At 39.1% G+C, this 18698-nt stretch overlaps 1 protein-coding gene across 1 annotated transcript in view; it reads left to right on the forward strand.

Annotated features, from left to right (window-relative positions):
- Positions 1 to 18698, forward strand: part of LOC106812690 (nipped-B-like protein A) — an 85810-nt gene that overhangs the window by 9093 nt on the left and 58019 nt on the right. Inside the window, exon 2 of the mRNA XM_014816627.1 lies at positions 3753 to 3843. Coding sequence (XP_014672113.1) covers positions 3780 to 3843 — 64 coding nt within the window. The 5' untranslated portion in view covers positions 3753 to 3779. The remainder of the gene's footprint in view (positions 1 to 3752; positions 3844 to 18698) is intronic.

Below are 18698 nucleotides of genomic sequence, written 5' to 3' on the forward strand. Positions count from 1 at the left end.
CAAACAACAAAATTGTAGAGCAGGTGGGAAACTAGATACAATAATGTAACCCAAACCCAAGAGGATAGGGTTACAAAGCCTCCCTATCCTTTTGTTCAGGAGAATGCCCGAGTGAATCACTCGGGCCGGTTTGCTGGTGCGTTTCAGAGACTAGAACTTCCAAACTGGGTTTATTCTCAACACGAACCTTTCTCCGCTATCTGGGAACTTACTATGTATCGCAATACTCTGTATTAAACTAATATAACCTGCTACAAAAAATTCGAAGTGACGAGCGGCAAATATACTGAGCGCCATTCGTTTGACCCTGTGACGTACTTCCGTTTGAGAGCGGATTCACCGACCAATCGGAGGGCGCTGCGTTTGCGATCGCTATGCGCATTGGGAAATGCGTACGTCACAGGTCAACAGAAATGGCGCCTCAGTATATTCGCCCTCGTCAACTTCGAATTTTTGTAACAGGTTATATTAGTTTAATACAAGTATTGCGATACATAGTAAGTTCCCAGATAGCGGAGAAAGGTTCGTGTGAGAATAAACCCAGTTTGGAAGTTCTAGTCTCTGAAAACGCACCAGCAAAACCGGCCCGAGTGATTCACTCGGGCATTCCTCCGCACAAAAGGATAGGGAGGCTTTGTAACCCTATCCTCTTGTTTGGGTTACATTATTGTATCTAGTTTCCCACCTGCCTACAATTTTGTTGTTTGTGCACCGCCGACAGGCGTGCGCGTGAACTTGTCTGTTGTAGAGAGCATCTAACCCCTAAAAGGATAGGGAGGCTTTGTAACCCTATCCTCTTGGGTTTGGGTTACATTATTGTATCTAGTGGGAAACGTGACCTCCAAATTCGCACGACGCTCGCTTCGTTTCATACAATCGCGGGACAATTACACAAACCGCCTCCATTTTGGTATCTATGCATTGCTAAATGTTCTCTTGTTGGAATTATAACTTTGCCAACTGGTTATGCATAATTCCTGGAGAAAACTCCCATTCCACCAAAATCTAAATGGGAGCAAGTACATGAGTAATCGCACCTCATTTCATTCTGGGTCCAAGTGTCCTTGCTTCCGAGCTCCATTTTGAATTTGCCAAGCCAGCATAACTCGAAATCGATCGTCGGAATGACGTCACACACGACCACGTTCACTGGCCGAACAATCGAGTAGCGTGGTTAGGAAGTTTCACACAATAAACAGGCACTTGCTTTTATTCATACTGTCGGCTTTTATTTACATTGCCGTGGCATGGCAGTTTTCCACAGGGATTACCAGATATCTCTTTGATATACTAATGGGGATACTATACCCTAGAATTTTTGTGTATATTATGATAGTATGTGCATAAATAATAGTATACACAAATTTCTATCATCACGCATTCACATTTGTCAGAAAATAGCAGTGTTTTGAAATCTTTATTTTTGACTGCTCTGTATTTTTGCTGTGATGGTGTGAAACAAAGCGAGCATTGTGCGAATTTGGCACTCATACTTTCCGGCCTTATCCAGGCTTCGCCTTTTCACGGGGCCGATCGGCCCAAGCCCCGTAAACAGCCCCGTCTACTGTGTCCACAGGGCTTTTTTCCAGCCCCGTCAAATTTAGTGATTTCAAAGTTTTTATTACATAATTCATCAGTTTAAAAAAATCCTTTTTTAGGCCCTGTGGTTTTCAATAGATGGCAAAGCCTGCTTGTCTTTTTTGTGTGAGTTTGTGCACAGTGGTGTGTGTGTGTGTGGTGAAATTGTGTGTTGCAGAGGAGCATTTGAACGGCATTTATGTGGAATTATTAGTCTATAGAAGACTGGCAGTAAATACATTTTGTGTTTATTTACCATAATTTTATCATTGAGATGTTAAAAATACATGTACACAATGCACAATTATGTTATGTGCAATGTGCCTCCATGAGTATCACTTCACTTGTTTTTTATTATACCTACAACTAGGTGTAGTCACTAATTTGTTGAAACAACGTCATATACGAATTGCTGTGTCTCATGATAAGTGATAACGTTGCGTCCACTTAGTGGATGGTAAGTCTACAGGCTAAATGTCCCGGCCATCCAAGAATGCATGATCCCTTGATGGTTCATTAACTGTCAAAGATCATACACAGTGAAATATTAATATACGTCTGCACAAACTTATATACTTAAATGTGCCAGCTAGAAAACATAACTAGTGTAACTCTAACCTTAATCCTTTTTAACAATGCTTAAATACAAGCAATAGTAGTAACTTAATTAGTAACTATTAATTAGTAAGTTGTGGCGTATACTCCGGTACGCAATAAGCGAGGCGATCCGCCTTGCTGACTTTTTCATCTGCTTCACTCAATATTTGCACAAATTGTTGCCTTAGTGCAAATTCGAGGGTCCCCTGAATTCATTATTTTGCTAGCACTCCCCAGTCCTGGGTTCTCCTGCCTCCCCTATTAAGCACCCACACACACTGATTAGTGCTGCCATTCATCAAAGCAAACGCTGCAGGCACGACCACGCTTGCTATGCGCCAGGCGTGCGCTAGAGACTTATAATATGCAGCAGCACCTTCAGCCCTCACTTATTTAACCCTGCCAGCTCGCTCATGAGGCTAAACAGTATTTTGTATGAAAAAAATTACTGTGGGAAATAGTGGCAAGTAAATTATGGTTACAGGCGTGGCCACTTCAGGGTGGAAAACGTTTTTATCACATTCTTTTTCAATTTTTAGTAGTTGGCTATTTGGTAATGAATATACTACAGTCTGCCCTATTTAATTAAAAAGGATAAACTTCGCCTGCTCCTCTGTTTGTAAGGATTTGTAAGAAGATGGAATCTGCATATTTTCCTGAATTACATCGCTATATTGCAATTATAACTTTAGTGTTTCAGGCTCACTACACACAGGTGATTATTATATTTTATATGAAATCCCATATTTTTTTATAAAATAATTAAATGCCATTCTTTCTATTCAGTCTTTCTTCCTAGATCGTATTAGTATAGGTAAGGAGTATCTTGTAAAAAAAAAGTACAACGGCGTTTCAGTTGTCAGAATTATCTTAGCCATGACATTTTATTGGTTTTTTTGAAAACGTAAAGGTAGTGCTTTAAATGTGTGATGGTGATGTGGGATGTGTGGCTGTGATCTACTGAAGTAAAAAAAAGTAACTGTTGATAAATAGGGATAAGACTGCTGGTGGTTGACAATAGTTACATACCTGTGATTATTTGAATCATGCCAATACAGGTAGGTGATGTTGCCTGAATGCAACTTGGACAATGATATTTGTCAAACATCAAGTTGAATGCCTACTATAGAATGGTTATTTTTACTTGCATTGCAATGAAATAAATTTGCATTATGCGTAATTGTGCTTGCAGTATAGAATGTGAAATGGTACACTTGCATCTCTTAATTTTATATAAGTATAATCATTTTGTTGTTGCATTCACGAAAACTTAATTGCTTGTTTTATTTATTTATTTACTTTGTATATGTAACGCATTTTAAGATGTGTGTAAAAAGAACGTGCGTTTAAATTGTTTTCCCAATGTTTATAACTTGGAAGTGTTTGTTGGTTTGAACGTCCCAATGTATCGTATTAAAATATAGTGTCGATTCGGTACACTTGATGGCAGCACTAGCACATCTTCGTTCACAAAATGGCCTGCCTCCATTATTACTGTCTTGAATTTGTAGGTAATGATGGGCAATTTGTGGCGAATGTAGGCACCTAAACATACTGGATTTACCTTGTATTTTTAGTGTGACTTGTTCTAACATCAAAGCAAGATGAACGGGGAGATACCCAACGTTCCGATCATGACCCTGGCTGGGATTGTGAGCCTCAGTGACTGTAAGTATCTGCCATTTTGCTTCATTGTGTTGCCATCGTTTGTTCATAGCCGGGAGTTAATTGTTTGCCTGCCTAAACATTAGCATCGGCTACGTATGTCCGGGCAGTGGGAAGTTCTCCGCTGTCCCCCTTATTTCCTATGTCTTGTTTTTAGTCGATATTGGCCGACATGTTTGGTACGAGTACGTGTATTGCAGATGGCTGGAGTAGGCTGCCATCTGGGGCGAAGTCAGTCACCTATATGTACAGTACGCAAAACTTACATGTATCTTCCGTGCATGCTCCGATGTTTTGAGCGTTCGGGCCTAAATTTTGAGTGTTATTTTGAAATATGTATAGGTATTTATACTTTCACGAACTGAACTTGACTTATAACCCCTGTATCTAGTTGCAAGGATTTCTGTAGTGTAGAGCCAGCTGTGCTTTATAAACATTGTAGATCGTCCATTCGCACCGTCAGTTGAATTGGGCAAGGAACCAGTGACCGGTTTGGAATCATATCTGTTTTTGTCCCCCTTACACGGTGTTAGGGTCAGGTTACTACAATGGGAGCATCGTGAATAGCAGAAATTGATACGATTGGATTTACAATTGTTTCACATGTCAGTTTGCTCGCTCAGTCTCATGTGTGTATCCATATATATACACATATATACAGGGCTACCGCTGGCATTCGCCACCTTCGCAAAATGCGCTAAATAAACAACAGTGCCGATTTTACTACACTAAGTGACGATATAATTGGCGAATTTAACTGATTACAAAATTACGAATGAATAATGAAATCATCAAATTGCAGTGTCGTGTAATTACTAGCAAATTCCGTAACCTAGTCGTATTTTAAACTAGGCTTTAAATAAAACAACCTAGTTTTGTGTAAACTAAACTCCATTGGTTTATTTTTACTTGATTACTTTATTTAAAAAAATGTTTTCGTACACCTCTTTTCCCCACACCCATCACCTGTTAAATGCCTTGGTAGGTGACCTCTAGTTTCTAAATTTTGTGAAGAATTTTGCCTATGTCGTGAATTTTGGCCTCTTGGCCGAAGGAATAACTAGGCAACAATGTTCCGGTCGGTGTTAAGGCTTCCTTGCAGAGTGACAACTAGAACGGCACAGCGGGCTGTGAAACGCCATGTCGCCAATTCTTCTGCGATCGCAATTGTGAACATCACACAGCCACGCATTTTGGGATGTAAAAAACGCTGTTATCATCAATAAGTTCAGTCTTTAAAGTAATAAACTCTTTAGCTGATGGTCGTACTCGTTTTATTTATCATCAACCAATGATAACAGCGTTTAAAACACGTAAGACAAAAGAAATGAAATAAATGTGAGAACCATAGTCCTATACTTAGCACATACAATAAAGTGAACAATATACTTTTTCAGTGGTGGCTAAAAATAACTGGTGGCTCAAGTTTAAAAAAAAGCACAATTTAAAGTTTTGACAAAAGCACAAAAGCACAAAAGCAAAAAAGCACAATTTAAAGTTTAAAAAAAAGCACAAGTTTAAAAAAAAGCACAGCCTCATCCAGAGGGAGCCCTATATATATATATGTGTGTGTTATATGTATAAGAAATAATGATACTTGTATTAGTATTATAGTTGCTAGTGATGTCACGATCATCGGTTATACTCGATCATCGGTTGAACAGTGGCTCAAACCAAGCGCTTGGTTATCAAAATCCATAATCAATTTCATCGGAAAGGAAAAAAAATCGAAATAAATGTAAAACCTGAACAAGAAAACTTAGAAAAGTGATGAGAATCAGAGATATCATCACTACTATACAAGTTATCCTTTATTAACATACATAACCGTTACATGCCGGAAAAAAATAGGGTAGGTAGGGAAAACATTTTATTTTCTTGAAATATTTTATTTACGAACCATGTCCGAAGGATGTGTGTTGTGCCTTTTGAAGCAGGAACTGTCCAATTCATATATTTTTTTTTTATATATATATTTTTAAATATTTTTACTTTAAAGAAAATTGACAATAAAATGTTTAGGGTCGCTGGGAATAAATAGGGTCAGTCGGGAAACCGTATCCACACCTATATTTTGTTTTGGCCTAACCGATCATCGGTTACTTGGGTCTAACCGATGATCGATTACGAAATTACAACCGATTGACAACACTAATAGTTGCTAATAATTGGTTCTCTAGTTGACAGGGTGCCACTATCTCATTTTAAATGTACTATATTTTAAATGGACTGATGTGCTATCACTGCTATGGTACTTTTTCATCGTGATCTTTTAAGGGTAATAGTTGAATAATATCAAGAGCACATAATAGAGAAGAGTATGACACCGTTTTAACAGCGTTTTGCATAGTTTTCAACTTGTAAATATTCTATCAATATATGTGAATAAATATATTCAAACTTCAGGGTTCTCCCCAGGATGAAATTCAAACAGGGGAGGGAGGAGGGAGGGGGAAACTAGGGGTCCGGGGCGTGTATTTTTACCGTACGACTAATTAATGCGTAAATCGCCACCACACCATAGACGGTATTTTGGGGTTCTTTATATATAAGATAGCCGAGTCGGTGTACAGTTAGTTACAGGTTAACTTGTGTACTGTCTGCAGTGCATGCGTGGTACGGTAAAAATACACGCGTCGGGTGTCCTGGTCGAACGGCAATTCTTGACGTTGATTCCCGCGCTGGCAAACTTTTATTGTGGTGGAATTTAAACGGGGCGGAGGTAATTCAAACGGGGCGCAACGATTCAAACAGGGGGGAGTTTTCCCAAACGGGGCGCGCGCGCCCCGTTTGCGCAACGTAGGGAGAACCCTGAACTTTACCTTGTTTTCGTCGATGATTCTCCCTTAATCATATGACACCACCAATTTACCTGAAAATCGTATGTGTTCTTCAAAAAAGTTCTTTGCATACGACACAATTTCACACAGTTTTCCCAACAATTCGCATCTGAGCGGCCCATGTTGATATGTGGCGGCAGCACCAGGTTGTAACTACGGGATGCTGGGGGCTGTTGGAGATATTAGGGAAGCACAGTAACAGCACTTGTTTCGCTTCCTTATCATCAGGAACATGATGGCAACACAGCTAAAATCAGCTGCTAGCTCGCCGTGAGCACACATTTATTTCTAGCACGCTGGAAACGCTACACGCTGAATACAATTCGATGCCTAATATCCCCAACAGCCCCCAGCATTCCGTCATAGGCAAGGCCTAAGGTTAAATATTGCTTGTTTCCCCTTTACCGACCGACTCGCCAAAACGCCGCTACTCGACACATTTTATTGGCCGATTAAAACAAAACAAAAATTATTTCGTTTAGCAAAAAAAAAATAATATTTTTGTTCCGAAAAAACATATACAATATACATGTATACACACATCTTGTCAAAACAAAATAAAAAAGATTTTTCACCTAGGGTAAAGGGGAAACAAACAATTTTTTAAGGGTGGCCCAATGGAACACTAATCCGATAATAAACATTCGCCGCTCAGTTGCTAATTGTTGAGAAAACTGTGAAATCGTGTCGTATTCAAAGAACTTTTTTGAAGAACACATACGATTTTCAGGTAAATTAGTGGTGTCATACAGAGTTTCTTCTGAGGGGAAATTAGACAGGCGGTAATGGCCAGTTTATAATATATATCTTTAAAGAGTTGAAAGTTCTACTTGATTTGATCCATAAAACGTCAGAAGTTCTAGACCTATACACTGAAACAGTAATCTCACTCCACCAATTAAAAACCAAATGCAACTACCAGATTAGATTGATGAAACTAATATGAAAATCTGAAATTTATATCGACCTTAACACGAGGTAGAATTTAATGGTCGGTGGTCATACAGATATATATATATACATTACTTGCGCAATTAATTTCTGTATTTTGTATGTGCTAGAAACTTGCATGAGTGTACAGCCACGTTTTTGCAGTTATTTCATTGTCATTTCATGTGCATTTAAACGCAATAGCCTCACAATGGCGAAGTTTCAAAAATGCTTGTGGGCTTTGCTCATTTCTTGCTCTGAGAACATTTTAATGTTGTTTTAATACTGCAACTGTGCATCTGGTATGATGTTTAAACTAGATTAAGGTTGTTCTATTTAATGGTCTTCAACATACAATGTTGTGATAAATTTACTTAGTTTTCTACACAAAAACACTCATGTAAACACCTCTAAACAAGCCTGCCCAACTTCCCTCCAATTAATCTTGAGATAAAATAATCTCAATGTCACTGGCAGGTTAGACGATTTCAATTGGCCTGACTTAATGATAGTGTATGTCTGTATGTTCTTGTAACCACCTTTCTGTAGAATTAATAAAAGTGTATGCCGATCACCCCCTGTAGAAATGGAGTGCCTGCCAGTAATGAATCGATATGTTATCTAGTTGGCTGCTCTATAGAGTCTTGGCACTTTAGTAGGGATAGGAGAGGCCGTTATGTTTATATGCAATACTACTTACAGACATTTATCAGATTTGATTCGTATTGCCGCCAACCTGAGCGTGGATCATTTGATTGAAAACGATAATATATTTGGTAAAACTTGTGAACTAATTTTAATCCACTGAATAAGAATTTTACAGCTCGCTGGTTGATTGGACCACGTGCTGTTAAGGTCTTTTATAAAAAATGTTTGGAGCGCAACATTTAATGGACACGTATGCTATCCAGTCTTTAAAACAAGTACTAATGTATATTAGGAAGAAAAAACCATACGTAAATGTGGTTATCATGTCTGAGAGGACATATATATATATATATATATATATATATACGCTTGACTATGTATTTGAAGGAAACGGTTACAAGGAACTCAATAGTTTTGTTATTCGTATTCAATACAATAGTTTACGTGCGAAGGGCTAATCGTTAATCGGGTCGTCATAGTAACTTGGTTGGTGTGCTCTTGCAATTATTGATTCACTAGTCATGTACGCTATAGAGTAAGACCGTTTCTGAGAGCAAAGATGTGCTCCTGGCGACATTGGTTGCGTGGAAAGAAGACTAGCCGGTGGTTGCCCCCTGCCATGACGTGTATGTCATGACAACATTTCTTGTCAGCGAGTGTCCTGCACCTCATTGCATTTTCCCCTGGTTGGCAGCCAGCAGCGTAGTGCTTTGTGCTGCTCGTAGGCATCAGGCCAAGACGCGTTTATTTAGAAGTAGCTCGCCACTCGCAGCTGCTTGCGCGAGTTGTTGATACCACGCCTGCTGGTTGAACGCTCCCCCCATATTACTGGTAACCAAACCTACTGCTCTCACTCTCTCGGTCACACACACACACGTACGCACACACGCACGCACTAACACTGGCTCGATTCTTTTTCTTATCCTGTTTACTCTTTTATTTCTTAATTAATATATTATTTCCATTAATGCATATATATATAGAATTTTCGACTAGTGACTTGGGCAATGCCATCTTTTGCAAGAAATAATTCTCTTATGCCTTATATAGAGCTATTTAAATATTTTAGTACACACAGCATTTGTATGCCACATAAATTTTGTTGATGAAAAATGCGTCGATCTACCTAGATGTAACCGTTGTAAGTTGTGGTTTCGAGTTTCAGAGAGGAAACGCCATTCTTGAAAATTTGTGGCTGTCGTGAGATGTCCGTCTGTCGTATACGGTGTGCCAGTTTCCATCAGGTCTGATTTTATTCAGTTAGTTTCATCCCTACGATTGTAAGCTGTCGTAAATCACTGTTTATTTCAAACATGTGAACTTTGATGCCTCTGATTGCCAGATAGGCCTTTGAACTCTTAATGGACACAAAATCAGTCATCGAGTTATTTGCTATTATACCTTTATTGTTTTCTAACTAATTTCACAATCCAAGCTTCACGTTTTGTGTGTCTAATAGAGTATTAGACTATATTTGTTTCTATTGCAAATTTTCTAGTTAAAAATTAAAGGACGAAAGTAAAGGATGAAAAAAGGAAAAAAGGAAGGAAATTAAAGGATGAAAGATCAAAGGAAATTTATTAAATGTATAATGCAAGACTAAGATTAATATGCATTTCTCAGTAAATATGATGTCTATTATGATAGGTGGTGCATTAATAATAGTATACCTACATATTTCTATAATCACGCATTCACATTTGTCATAAGACGACAGTGCATTTCGAAATCCTTATTTTTGACCTCTGACAGGACACCGTCACCCAGCAATTGTGCTGCCACCCTGACAATGTTGCGCTTCTGTTAATTTATTTTGCATGTTATAGACTGTAGGCTAATCATAAAAGTACAATTTTATTTATACCTGACTGCTTTTAAAAATATTTCCAAGGTATATTGAACCATGAAATTTTTATGTACCATAATTTTAATCCATTTTAACTGAAAATATGTAAGGAACCAAGGGTCATGTTTTTCCATGATTTTACATGTTAAACATTTCACCATGAATTTGGAATCTTATTCGTTCACCAGCTATCTGTTGAAATAAAACATAATATACCGTTTTAGCAATACATGTCTGGTGCATTTAATTGCTTAAGGAAATGAGACTAATTTTGTCAGAACTTATCGTTATGGGCTGCATGAACCTGCTATTCGGTTTATTTTGTCTGAGAGAGTGTGACTGTAAACTCACTCCCTACACACACCGTGTTTACGCGCTGATCGAGAATAAATGCTTTTGATATAACCCTCTGCCGAATTGAGCTGCAAAATTACGACCTTTTGTCTCCAAGAAACAGCCAGAATGACGTGTGTAATTAAGAATGTATTTAATTAAAAAGATATAAGAATATATTAAAGTGTGCATTTACGTTAAGTCTCGCAGCCTGGTCAGGCTTCTGTTGTCCAGAATGTTCTGTATTGTGTCCAAAACGATATCAAGATTCCATCACAAATGTGTGCACGCACTTACATGTGTGTGTATGCATATTTGAAGAGTAAATGTGATTGAATAAGACAAACATTGAATATTTGAAGTTGCTTAAATTATGTATCGGCGATGTAAACGGATGAGCTAATCCGAATGTGCCTCAATGAGTACTTGGCATATTAACCTTGCATTTTGTCATGGACAAAGCAGTTCACAATCAAGTGTTTATTCCGTTGTCACGTAAACGCTCGTAACTATGCAAACGAGATGAGGTGTTGTGACCGTCAGAGAGTCATAGACTATATAGTAGTGTCGTATCTGAGTGTTACACATCAGCTAGGTTACATTGCAAGCGCTTGGCTAAGCGGTTAGGCATCCACCAGACCTTGCTGGCTGCATGCCAGCAGCAGAGGAAAGTCTATGACTACGTGAATGGCCTTACCGTTTTTCATTCGCGCAGCGCGTCGTGTGAACGTTGTTTCCCATTGCATGGAAGCAGCGTCTGCTGCGCCGGCGCACGATGGTCAGGCTAAAGCAAGTTTATTCCTCGGTTACTACCGAACGCTGTAAATACTGTAGCAGCGGCGCACTGCGTAGCGTGTGGAGGAGCAAGATTGCTTGCGCGAGCTCTCACTTTCCCTCCCCTCAGCTGCGCAGAAACGACAGGAGGCTCGGCTAGCGAGCGTATGAGAGAGCGTTTCGATTTGATTAGAGCAGGTCTATGGTCTCCTTGCTCTATTGTCACATACACCCACATGTTCATGCACACGTGATAAGTGCTGCATTCCGCTATTGTATCGTAATTCGTAAGTCGCTGTGATTGTTTAGAACGGTAGTTGTCTAGGGAACTCCAATAACTGTTGCAGGGCCGTATCGATCAGTCACATGTTGTAGTGTCTGTTTGCACATGCGTACGTTTCGCTCGATTTACAATCACTAGGATGTGATTTGATAACGTGAGAAGTATTTATCTACTTCTGATAACGTGTAAACGGGCGTAGCACGCAGTCAGTGTTCATTGCATTCGTAGGCTTAACTCGTGTCGTAAGGCAAAAGAGAACAGATTTCTCTGCCTCGCAAGATTTTTTTTCGAAGGATATGTACTTGAAAACTAAAAGTGTAGTTCCTGGTTAAATTAAAATGCATCTGGGTCATTACTCAAAAACAAGTACTGATTTATTGTGCTCTTATAATGTTAGCTATTAAATAGAATTAATTGAATTAATAGAATTAGCTTGAATAGCTGCCTCATACACATCTCAAAATGTCCATCAATTCTACTGCACAGCATTAAAGTTTCTGATAAGCTAAATGTTTTAATGGTGGGTAAATGGGATTATATAAAATGGTTTAATATACCTTAAGGCCCTTAATTACCTAAGAGCCTTAGAGGCTTTAGAAAAATCAGTGTTTGTAGTAAGTGTGATAAATATCATGTGCCATATTAGGCATAAGCAGTTTATAATGACGTCTACTGTATGCTGATAAATATATTTAATGTAGTGAAAATGATCGTTTTAGGAATATAGGAAATATTTCACTATGTAAATGAAATATAACTATAATATAGGCATGGATGGAATTTGGAAATGAAAAAGAATGAGAAAAAAATTGTCATACACAGTAGTAGTGCAGATATTGTATCCGCTGCTGTGTATGGTTTTAAAATTTACAATCATGTATTGGCATACTCGGGATTCTCATTTCATTGATTAAAGTAACACGAATTAGAAGAAGCTTAAAAGAAACTTAAATGACTTTGTGACTTTAATGAATGTGTACTTGACTTGATGAACACGTGATAAAAAATATAACTGGGTCGTTACACCAGAGTGTATCTATAATGTAATTTGGGATGAAGAAAAGATGCTCACCAAACAGTCTGACCTGATCACGATTTCCAACCAACTCTCTCTGACTTCTCCTTCAAACAAAGTACTTATACCCCATTATCTTACTCATTTCCACACCACATATATCTCCCTTAACCGTCTCTCTGTTCCAAGAAACCGTCTTCACACTACCTATGAACAGCTAAAAATTCTTAAAGCCAGTATTTCGAAGTCATTGCTCAAAAATGGGCACAATCTGAAAAAAATATAGCGAAATATAGTCGCACATAATAGTGGATATATTACTGATTACACCAACTTGAAAACACTAAGCACATAATAGCGTTCCCAACTTTAATGTCATTAATGTCGTGATATAAAAGAGATATAAAGGGGGGGTGCGATCAAGATATCAATTAGATATCAAGGCGGCCGGCGGTGCGGTTACGATATGAAATAGATATCAGGGGGGTGGCAGTCGAATCAATTTAGATATCAAGGGCAAGTGCCTCGAAATAAGCCGATTGTCCCGTTGTCCGCAGACAACCAGAATTTGCCGCCGGACAATACCTAACAAGTCTGCAGACATTGTCCGAGTGGACAAACCAAGAAAAAAGGACGAAAAAACGCACTCTTATTTATAATTTTTTCTGACGCGAATTGAATTTGTCTTTCGGGCCCTGTCCATCTGGCACCGGCATTGCGTCCATAGCATGCCTAAAATGCACCCGCCACGTCTAAGATATCATTAGCGCCATGCTGAGTGCGATACACAAGACAAGCTTCAAACAATAATACACGTTTTTTTATACGCAGAGGGCTACGGGTACGCGCAGCCGTGTATCTTAACCCAACTGCTTCGCAGGCTACGGTACGGCAGTCACACGTACGCATATCGCTGCCCAGCCGTATCTTAAATGGTCTCGAGGCTTACGGGTACGGCAATCCACACCACAAATACAAACAGTCACCCTATCCCTAACCCTAACACTAACTCTAACCGACTCGGCTATCTTATATACGCCGTGTTATAGTACCCAATTAATCTTATGGTATATAACCTTTTGCGTTCAATATGTTTGCATCCTGAACTTGACAATCAATTCCAACCAACTGGCTGTAGGCGTAGCTGGCACAATAGATGTTCATTTGTTCATACTTGTCAAATCGAGTGTTTTCTAGCTCATCAAGAATCGTTTATCCGTCTATTAATCGGTGAACAATATAAAAATATGCCGGACAGCTGCTATTTCAACACTGGTATATGTCAGGTTTTGTCTGATCTTATGAAGAGGCTGAACTCGATTTGGGACACCAAGCAAACCAGCAAGTTTTAACATTTTCTGAGAGGGAGGACCCCCATACCCCGGCCACTTTTTTTTTTTTTTTTTTTTTTTTTTTATTTTTTTTACCCCCCCTTTGGAATCCTAGATTCGCCACTGACAACAACTTGCACATATCTTGGCGAACAAGCACCGAGAACAATGATCAAAAATGTCGCTTCTCTTCGCATGAACGCCCAATAACAAAGATTGCAGAGATGAGAGGTAGAGGAGTCGTAGGGTGTGGAGAGGGAGGCGGAGGAGCCAGTAAAATATTAAGTCCTCCACTATTTTGCGCTGTTCGCTGTTTTTGGCCCCCCTTATTAAAAAATGTGATTGAAAATAGGATATTTGGGGATATTTTTTGGGACAACCAGAAATTGTTGCGGACAACGCGATTTGATGCCTGGGTTGTCTGCAGGACAACGGCATTCTTTTTCTTATTTCGAGCACTGAAGGGGGGTTAGATATGAAATAGATATCAGCAGTACCCTGGGGGACATAGACCTTATGAGCCTTAGGCACGCACGAAGGGTCGTTGTCGTAACAGGTGCTACAGATATGTACCCGAGGTAGTTTTAGGTTGTTTAGTATTATGTTTATATTTTTATATGAGGTATGTTTAAGGTTAGGGTTAGTGTTAGGGTTAGGGTACACTTCTGTACTACAAGTCTGGTACACTTTGTGTATACATATATGTACCTCGGGTACATATCTGTAGTACCTGTTACGACAACGACCCCTTGAGCCTTAGTAACGGCATGCAGTACCTACACAATACACATCGTACGCGCGTTTTGCATGAAAGTGCGGTGGTATTTGAACCTCGTAATTTCTCACAATTTCTCAAGGTGCATGGAACATATTACCAATTTAGTGGTGTCAGTTACTGTTAGTCATGGATATGTCACAGTAAGTACTAACACCGTGTTACTAACAGTAGATGTTTCACATACGCTCACCCATTTTGCACACAGGCGGTCGATCATTGTGAAAAATAGAAAAACGCTGATTTCTCGGTTCAAGGATAGAGAACATGGGTCCCAATAAAACCAATGTCATTTACATCAATATAAATATAATATTATATCATTAATATTATATAATATTATTCATTATATATTTATATAATATTATATAATAGGTTAGGGTTATGGTTAGGGTTAGGGTTAGGATTAGGGTTAGGGTTAGGGTTAGAATTAGGGTTAGGGTTAGGGTTAGGCACATTGGTTTTATTGGGACCCATGTTCTCTATACTTGGGCCGATTTCTCCGTTTCGATTTCTTACATATTAGCTGATGTATAAATGGATATTTCTCTGTGATTACATCTCGGATTAATTTAATTTTACACTCGTTTTAATGGTAACATATTGCTGTTAAAAAGTGCGTCAGGGATTGTTATTAAGTGCCGTATTTTATTAGAACTTTTGCCGTTTTATTCGCTAAAATTTTCAATTCTAACACACAACTTGATTTTTAAGCAGTTTTTTTTATTTTTCTCAGTAAAAATGAAACTTAAAGAAAAATCCTGATGCGCTATTTTGGTACATATTGTGCTTAACCTGTGGCGAAAATTTTGCTTCCTCACTCTCTGGTGGTAATTGAGAAATATCCAAAATGCCATTTTTATATAAAAATTCAAAATTTGTGTGGTAACATAATTATGTGAGCTGGAAATTTCATGAAATTTTTTGGCTTGCGCATAGAGATATCTCCTCTATAAATAAAACGTGTGATTGATTCGATTCATTCATCAATAAACGTTTAATATTTATTAGAGCAATACCCGTGCAAAAGGTTGAGAGTATCCTTAAAATTAAATGCTCAGAATAAGTCTCTGCTACAGACATCAATACGCCCGCTCGTCTGCAAATTTATCACTATAGTCTATATAATTATAAATTCCCATGAAACTAGTTTTTCTAGTATTCTAGCTTCTAAAAACTGCGTGTGTAAAAGTTTTACTAAAACGTGCAACACACTTGATTTCATGTGTTTTTTTTACATATTGCTTTTTGTTCATTATTTTTATTTATTAATTGGTGACATTTAATTTTGTAGGAGAGAAATATAATATATATTGACGATACTTGACAAGTCTGTAATCTGTATGCTATATCATGTGTTGCAATAATCTTAGATGCTGATGCTTTTAGCTGATAGTGATACTTCTTAACAAATCAAATTATAATGAAAGCCAAAAGGAAATATCCACATTGACTGAACTAACTAACGTTTGTACCGTTGGACAATCAGTATTCATATAGTTCAATTTTGTAAATAATTGATGATTGTTTCTTATTTCATTGATCAGATTAGTAGTAATAGTATATCACTTGAGCTGACAGCTAAATTATCTAGTTTTGTTATTTATAAAATGTATTTCACTGGAGAATGTAGAACTGCCTGCGAAATTTTATTCGTGCCCCGGACACATTGTCTAACACTATTTTACCCGCAATTTGCCACTCACCGTGTATTACCTACAAAACAGCAATAAATCAATGGGTCCAGCATAAAAAATCATCAAAAATAAATTGGCAGAAGCGCAACTTTGTCAAGGGTGGCAGCATAATCACATGGTGTCATGTTAGCGGTCAAAAATAAAGATTTTGAAACTCGCTGTTGTGTTATGACACATATGAATGCACGCGTGATTATAGGAATTTGTAGGTATATATACTATTAAGAGCGTACAACGGTGAAATGCTGAAACCAAGTCGCAGTATTAGTCGAATTAAGAAACTTTGGCGTTTTATTTTGACGATTCTTTGCAGTAGTATTGATCAGCTGTCCTATCTTACTGATATAAAACAAACCGCTTGTCCCTACGATGCTCCTACGCTGAGATAATGAGCGGTGAAAATCTGGAATTTTTGCTGAAAACCGACTCGAGATCCCTGTTGTATGGTGGCCGAGATGGCTACGGATATTTTTATTATTTATTTGTAATTCATTTTCATTCCAAATTCATTTTCATTTCAAATTCATTTTCATTCCAAATTCATTTTCATTTCAAATTCATTTTCATTCCAAATTCATTTTCATTTCAAATTCATTTTCATTCCAAATTCATTTTCATTTTAGGCCGGCAAATCGGCGGTGGGGCCGAGATGGCGTAGGGCCGGATATTGGTGGGGCGGAGTGACGTCAGCTTCCCCTTAAGTGGGATGCAAGCAAACTCCTTTCAAACAAGAGAACGCAAGATGCGCATTTGTAAAGTGTTTTGTTTCTTGGTTTATCGATCGTAGATAAGCGTAAGTTTTGCTGATGTGATTTTCGGCATGAAAAACCATTTTAGCTCATTAGATTATAAAATATTAATCTGATCACTCATAATTGGGGCAATTCTTTGTGGTAGATATTGGTGTTATTTTTCATGCTACTCTTAAGTTATAGATGGGTCTGGGCTCTCGAATGTACTATCATACTCAAACCACAACTCATGTACAGGGCGCGCCATTTGGAGTACTAAAAACATGGATCGGAAAAGTGTGTGTGCCCGGGCGGGGTGGAGGTTGCCCAGTAAGCCCACACCAATACCGACCTTAATAAATCAATTAATAAAGATCAAAAAGGGAAAAGGCTAGGGGGCAGGTATGACAGTAGGCGGCTAAAAGGATACAGGCGGGAGATTAAATAATGTAACAATTAAGCTAGCAAGGGCGAATGGAAAATACCTCGGGCCGGTACGCAAGGCGGAATGGGCAAACAGGGCTAAATGTACACAAACGGCGTGCGTCGAGGGGGGCGGTGTCGCGCGGTATAGTTTCTCAAGGGCCCGCCTTATGCCTTGGGTTATCGCGTACTTTAATACTGCTAGCCTTTTGCGCCTTTTTGATTTTATTAATGTGATTTATTAAGTATTTGTGTGGGTTACTGGTTTGTCCGATCCGTGTTTTTAGTTTACTGCCAAAATGGCCGGCAGCATATAGGGAAGCCTATTAGCTACTGGCCTATCGATCGTATGAGTGGTTACGGCGGCGAGTGTGTGTAGTAGCAGCCTTGGCTAAGGCGTCTAAGTGAGTGCCAGATATACCAATAGACTACCACGAATAGCTATGAACGTTATTGCATGTGAATCTCTAATAGGGGCGTAGTACTTGAGAGAGGCTCACAATGCGCATGCGCACAAACGGGCTACATGTTCTCGGCAGTACTTGAGACAGCAAACACTGTTCGGTGGGGGCATGGCATAATCACAGCTACCTTATGTACAAAATAAGACTCGTAGTTCCTCCGGGGCATTTCCGCTGGCACGGTGTGTTCTTATAAAAGGTATTTTGAAAATAGCCTCGCAATGTGTTGAAATTCTCCGATGTTGTTGCCAGTTTGCCCACTTTGATCGCCAAGGGCAAGCCCGGCAGCGGCCTGGCAGGCGGTGCTGGGCGGTACAGGCGGTAGGGCGGCAGCAAGATAAAAACATGTGCCACGGCGTCCAACGGGTCACCATCATCGAGCCTATATTGTTATGGCAAGCAGGTCGGTGGGCGTTTGCGGGCCCAGAATGCCGAGTTTTCTCAGGCCTCTTCTTGTGGGTTTTAATGCAAACGGCTAAAAGTGAAATGGGAGGGCAACTAGAGTTTCATTTTGTCCTAAGGTAGTGTTGATTATGGCATGAGCACGAAGGTCATTTGCTAGTCTTAGAACTAGTACTGGAGAAATTAGACGGGCGTTTTGGATGCGGCATTGTGAGCCTTTAACTAGCATCCCGGCCGCATAAGGCGTGGGCGAACTGCGTAGCAGTATGAGTATAGGTAGCGCGAGTAACCTCCATAACATTACGAGGTTTTAGGTGCTGTGGCAGGTTAGGCTCCCTCCAAACGCAATATCGTTATCTGTTCGTTGGT

The sequence above is a fragment of the Priapulus caudatus genome, unplaced genomic scaffold (assembly GCF_000485595.1).
Source record: "Priapulus caudatus unplaced genomic scaffold, Priapulus_caudatus-5.0.1 Scaffold675, whole genome shotgun sequence".
NCBI lineage: Eukaryota > Metazoa > Priapulida > Priapulimorpha > Priapulimorphida > Priapulidae > Priapulus > Priapulus caudatus.